The sequence below is a fragment of the Anomaloglossus baeobatrachus genome, chromosome 4 (assembly GCF_048569485.1).
Source record: "Anomaloglossus baeobatrachus isolate aAnoBae1 chromosome 4, aAnoBae1.hap1, whole genome shotgun sequence".
In the NCBI taxonomy this organism is placed as follows: domain Eukaryota; kingdom Metazoa; phylum Chordata; class Amphibia; order Anura; family Aromobatidae; genus Anomaloglossus; species Anomaloglossus baeobatrachus.
This window is the reverse complement of record NC_134356.1, coordinates 53,005,948-53,011,947: the sequence shown is the minus strand read 5'-3', so window position 1 is coordinate 53,011,947 and position 6,000 is coordinate 53,005,948. Positions and strand designations below refer to the sequence as shown.

Genomic DNA, 6,000 nt, shown 5'->3' with positions numbered 1-6,000 from the left:
ATTTGAGTGACCGCACAACCCCCGGGTCCGGAGACCCTCGAGCCACCGCGGATGCGAGCAGCTCGGCTGCTGGCACCGGGGCGGCACACCTATCTCTGCATTCAACCCTTGGTTTGTTGCAAATGATAGTTACTTCTAAGCTGTCCAGATTGCAAACTGTCAGCTTGAAATCTCCTGTGGAAAACACATCATCATTTTATGTTGCTGTTGTTCTCCTAATGTCATCTTTGAGATAAATGTCCTTTTTGCATTTCCTGGTTTGTGCTTTAGAACTTAAAGGGGTTGATTAGTGCTCATCCCACCTGATCACTACCTAGGGCTTATTTTAGGGCCAGCTAAGGCCTAGGTATCTTGATAGATTGGTGCATAGGTGCGGAACCTAAGGACGTCAGGGGAGCCAGCGGTAGGCTCTCCCAGAGGTCTCCATCTTCCCCTGAGCGATGACTGAAGCTGCACCCATGACTGGAAATCAAATGCTGCCGAGAGGAATAAAGTTAGAGATCACACTTACAAAGATAATGACTCCATCATCTGGAGCTCCGTTACTTTAGGACCAGCGAGGGCCTAGGTATCCTGATCGGCGCATAGGATCAGAACCTTTCTAGGGCCGTCAGGGGAGCCAGCAGTAGGCTGTCTCCAGAGGTCTCCATCTTCACCTTCCCTAGTGTCAGAGTTTCCCTCTTGCTCCTTCCTGTCACCTTTCGTTTAGTGCTCCCCCATACCAAGCGTGACAGCCGCTCACTGTATACTGAGTGATGACTGAAGCCGCATGCCTATGACTGGAAGCAGAATTCTGCTGGGAGGAATAAAGTTAGAGCTCACGTTTCCAAAGATAATGACTCCATCATCATCATCTGGAGCGCCGTTATTTTAGGGCCTAGGTATCCTGATTGGTGCATAGGTACGGAACCTTTCTAGAGGCATCAGGGGAGCCAGTGGTAGGCTTTTTCCAGAGGTCTCTGCTGTATACTGAGTGATGACTGAAGCCGCACCTCTATGACTGGAAACCGAATGCTGCCGGGAGGAATTGAGTTAGAGCTCCTCTGCCGGGAGGAAATTAAATGCTGGGTAGGTTCAGAACACTATTAACCTGCAGATTAAACATAATTTTTTTTCAATTGACAGGTTGTCTTTAAGGTTTTGTATCCTTGTTTGTACAAGGCCATGGACTAAAGGCCACTTTACACGCAGGGATAAATCTTTGGCAGATCTGTGGTTGCAGTGAAATCATGGACATATTGTTCCATTTGTACACAGCCACAAACCTGGCACTGATTGTCCACAATTTCACTGCAACCACAGATTTATCTCTGTGTGTAAAATAGCCTTAAAGGGAACCTGTCATCAGAAATTTTCCTTTAAACCTAAATGTTTCCCCCTCTGCAGCTCCTGGGCTGCATTCTAGCAAGGTTCCTGTTGGTTTTTTTGTTCCCTTTTAGATCAAATATAATACTTTATAAAAGGTGTACCTTTTGGGATGCAAATTTTCTAAATCGTCCATGGGGGCGGGCTCTCTGGTGTCCGTTATGTCCATCCTGCCGATTTACTACGTCCCCCAACGAGATTATGGGCGGCGCTGTGATTATCATTGCAAGTGCCCACCCATAATCTAGTGCACGCGCTTTCCTCTCTGCCTCCAGCGTTCTGCGCAAGCGCTGGCCATAACCGGTGGTGTCCTGCTCTGATCCTCCCATGTATTTCCGGCTACAGGGAAAGATGGGAAAGAGGGGACGTGCGGTCATCTGGCCAGCGCTTGCGCAGAATGCTGGAGGCAGAGGGGAAAGCGCGGGCACTTGCGATGACAACACAGCGCCGCCCATTCTCGTGCCTGCGCAAACGTCACCAGCGGTCACACTGTGCACGCAGTGCACAGTCCCGCTACAGTGGCACTGCGCATGCGCCGGACCACGGGCTCACTGGGCGGCATCCTGGAAGTATGAAATGCTGCGTTGGGGGACGGCGTAAATCGGCAGGATGGACATAACGGACACCAGAGAGCCCTCCCCCATGGACGATTTAGAAAATTAGCATCCCAAAAGGTACACCTTTATAAAGTATTATATTTGGTCTAAAAGGGAGCAAAAAACCAACAGGAACCTTGCTAGAATGCAGCCCAGGAGCTGCAGAGGGGGAAACATTTAGGTTTAAAGGAAAATTTCTGATGACAGGTTCCCTTTAAGATTCCTCAGGAACGCTGCTAGAAGTCACATCTGCAGCAGGTTACAACAGCCAGAGAGGCTCTACTAAATACCAAAGATGCTGGAAGTCTAACCAAGTACATAAACGGAGTTCTCTTTTATATCTGACCCTCTGAAATCCTTTCCAGATGGATTCTTTGACCTAAAATATATATCACTTAAGACAGAGTTATATTGTATTTCTTTATTACAACAAACTACAGGCTTTTTATGCATTTACTTTTTTTTTTATGACAGAAAACAGAGGCACTTAAAAGAACAAGTCTATTCCATAATCAGATTCTCTGAAATCCGGACAACTAGCGAACAGACAAGACACACAGGTCCCCGACTCTTGCTCCACCGTCTCTTCATGAAGGATATAAGTGCCATGCGTCCATGAGTGCAGCTTTTTCTCTGATCTGAAAGATAAAGAATCTCATTTGATGAATTCAAGCAATAACAGGGATAAAGGGAACATTGTGATATGCTGTGTACTGTGCTGCGAGCCCATACAGAACCGGACAAGAAGATCAGATCTGCTGGAGTCCGAAGAATAGCGCCATCGGGTGGAAACCTTTGGGAGCTTCTATAGTGGTTAGATGCTTTCAAAGAAGGAGGAATGGAAACATGGCTGAGTTCCTGAGACACATTTAGATTTCTTTCTAGATGTTTTAAGCTGTGTACACACAGTGCTTTTATATTGCTTTTTTTGTTTTTTGAGCGCAGTTTTGATGACATCACAGTCTGAGAATCCTGAAGAATAATGCACACGCTGAGTAGTTTTTACTTTGCACAATTTGGTGCATGAAACAATCTGAAGGATGTCAATTCTTTCAGAGTTTTCACCTAATGATGTCAATGAAAAAAAAAAACAAAACGAGTGCAAAAAAGCGCACGAAAATGTGTCAAAGATGCATTTTTTTGCAATGTGTTTTTTTTTTCCTGCCAACAAATGCAGAAATTTCTGCAAATACTCCGTCTGGGCATATATCCTTACCCATACGTGCTCACGTTCAGTATGTGCAGCAGAAAAATCTATGAAGTGTTGGCAGGAAAAGTATTGCATAAAATACCTGCATCCCCCCCCCACCCCCAGTCATTTGAATGGGTGAAAAAAATTGCTTCAAAAACACTGAAAGAATGGATATGTTGCAGAATGGGGAAAAAAAAAAAAAAAAAAAAAAAAAAGCAGAAATCTCATTCACATTGGTAATACAGTAAAACGATTGAAAATTGTTTTGACAAAAATTAGGTGAAAAAGCAATGAGAACATACCCTATAGTTCGACAAAGGAGGATGGAAGAACATTTGCCTATGAAACCTGAAGTAATACAGGAGAGGGTAGCACATTTCCAAAGATAACGACTCCATCATCATCCGGAGCTCCATTATTTTAGGGGCAGCTAGAGCCTAGGTATCCTGATCGGCGCAGAATCTATTTAGAGACGTCAAGGAACCCAACGGTAGGCTTTCTCCAGAGGTCTCCATCTTCCCCTTCCCTAGTAGGGTTTCCCTCTTGCTCCCTCCTTTTGCCATTCATTTGGTCCCCCCCATAATAAGCGTGACAGCCACTAACTGTATACTGGGTGATGACTGAAGCCGCACCCCTATGACTGGAAGCCAAATTCTGCCATGAGGAATAACGTTAGAGCTCTCATTACCAAAGATGAGAACTCCATCATCATCATCCGGAGCACCCTTATTTTATGGCCAGCTAGGGCCTAGGTATCTTGATCGGTGCATAGGATCGGAATCTTCTTAGTTTAGGGTCAGCGGTAGGCTCTCTCAAGAGGTCTCCATCTTCCCCCTCCCTAGTATCATAGTTTCCCCTCTTGCGCCCTCCTTTTATGTTCCCCCACACCAAGCATGACAGCCGCTCACTGTATACTGAGCGATGACTGAAGCCGCACCCCTATGACTGGAAGTCTAATGCTGCTGGGAGGAATAAAGTTTAGAGTTCACTTTTCCAAAGATAATAACTCCATCATCATCCGGAGCCCCGTTATTTTAGGGCCAGCTATGGCCTATGAATCCTCATCGGTGCCTAGGTGAGGAACCTTTCTATGGGCGTCAAGGGAGCCAGGGGTCAACGGTAGGCTTTCTCCAGAGCTCACATTTCCAAAGATAACGACTCAATCATCATTCGGAGCTCTGTTACCAAGGATTGGTCATTCATATACAAATTCGACTCACACGTGGATGGGCGTATAGGCCCATGGATGGCCTTTTTCGCTTCTCCCCGCATCTTGAAAGGCTAGTTTCACACATCCGGCTTTTTGCCGGATTGCCGGATACAGCGCACTCCAGTACAGTGTATACAGTACAATGGCAGCGCGACAAGCTCCGGTCACATGCTGTCATGTGACCGGAGCAGGTGACCCAGAAGTTGCCACGCTGCCATTGTACTGTATCACACTGTACTGGAGTGTGCCGAATCCGGCGAACAGCCGGATGTGTGAAACTAGCCTTAGAGGAGACAGAGGAGGACACTTCTGCTCAGCACTGTCAATCGAAAACCAAGGGCGGCAACCGAGGGAAGAAGGACTGCAAGTCCACAAGTATGTCCTGCAGTGATACTTTTGAGCCTCATTTGTATATGGCAAAAAAAAATTGAAATACAAAATTTTGGTGTAACGGAGTGCCGGGTAACAATGGATTCTTGGAAATGTTACCCAGCAGTATCTCGGGTGTCCTAGGCACTAGCTCACTGACAGGTTTCCTTTAAGGCTGGAGTCACACTTGCGATTAACTCGCACGAGTGCAATGCGAGAAAATCTCGCATCTCACTCGGACCAATGTTAATCAATGAGGCAGCTCCGATCTGTTATTTTTTTCTGAGTCCAAATCGGATAAGTTTGATCCTCAGTGATTGTTTACAGATCTGTTAGATCCTCACCGCCACATTATTTGGTACATAAGTGTCTGACTTCTTTTCCAGTCTTCTTCAGAGTCTCCAGCAATTGGTCCACGGAATGTTTATCAGACTCGATCACAACCTTCTTATTCGGCAAATCAATTTCATACTGAACATCTGCAGGAGAAACAAAAGGAGATCAATCTATAGATAAATATAATAAATGAATGGTCGTAGGGACGTATGGAAAACATGGTGAGAACACAGCAGCGATAACATTCATAGAAAGGTTATACAATAAAAAACCCCTGGGATTTAAAGGGAATCTGTCACCAGGTTTTTGGACACCTAATCTGAAAGCAGCATAATGTAGACACAGAGACCCTGATTCCGGTGATGTGTCACTTACTGGGTTGCTCAGTGTAGCTTGATAAAAATCACTGTTTTATCAGCAGGAGATCTTCATTAGAGGACTAGTAAACCTGCTGCCATGTAGTCATAAGCTCTATATAACCCCACCCCCCACCACCACTGACTGGCAGCTTTCTGCCTATACACAGAACTAAGTGGTAATATAGAGCTCCGCATTCAGAGAATCAGTGGATCTACGATGGATAAAACAGTGATTTTATAAAAACTACAGCAAGACGTCCATAAAATGATACATTGCTTAAGTCCGGGTCTCTGACCCTACATTATCCTGCTCTCTGATGGATTGAAACTGGTATAGGATCCCAACAAAGAAAGGTCATCTTGCTGTGGTTAATGGACACACAAGAATTGGCCAATTTGTGAGCTAAAGTATATTTTATATAGCATTAATGCAGTTTAACTCATGTATTCTATGTTTGCGCGCTTACAGAGCGCATCTGTTTTCTTTTTATTTCGTATAGTTATAGCAGCTGGCACCTGTTCACACTTCTTATGTTCCATTTGGAGATGCAGTTTTTTGAAGGTAGCAAGAAC

At 45.1% G+C, this 6,000-nt stretch overlaps 1 protein-coding gene across 2 annotated transcripts in view; it reads right to left on the bottom strand.

Annotated features, from left to right (window-relative positions):
* Positions 1-2,367: 2,367 nt before the first annotated feature.
* Positions 2,368-6,000, bottom strand: part of ATOX1 (antioxidant 1 copper chaperone) — a 29,396-nt gene continuing 25,763 nt past the window's right edge. For both annotated transcript variants that reach the window (XM_075344330.1, XM_075344331.1), the window contains 2 exons: positions 5,077-5,211; positions 2,368-2,599 (listed from right to left, as the gene is read on the bottom strand). In XM_075344330.1, the coding sequence (XP_075200445.1) occupies positions 5,084-5,211 (128 nt within the window). In that variant the 3' untranslated portion in view covers positions 2,368-2,599; positions 5,077-5,083. The remainder of the gene's footprint in view (positions 2,600-5,076; positions 5,212-6,000) is intronic.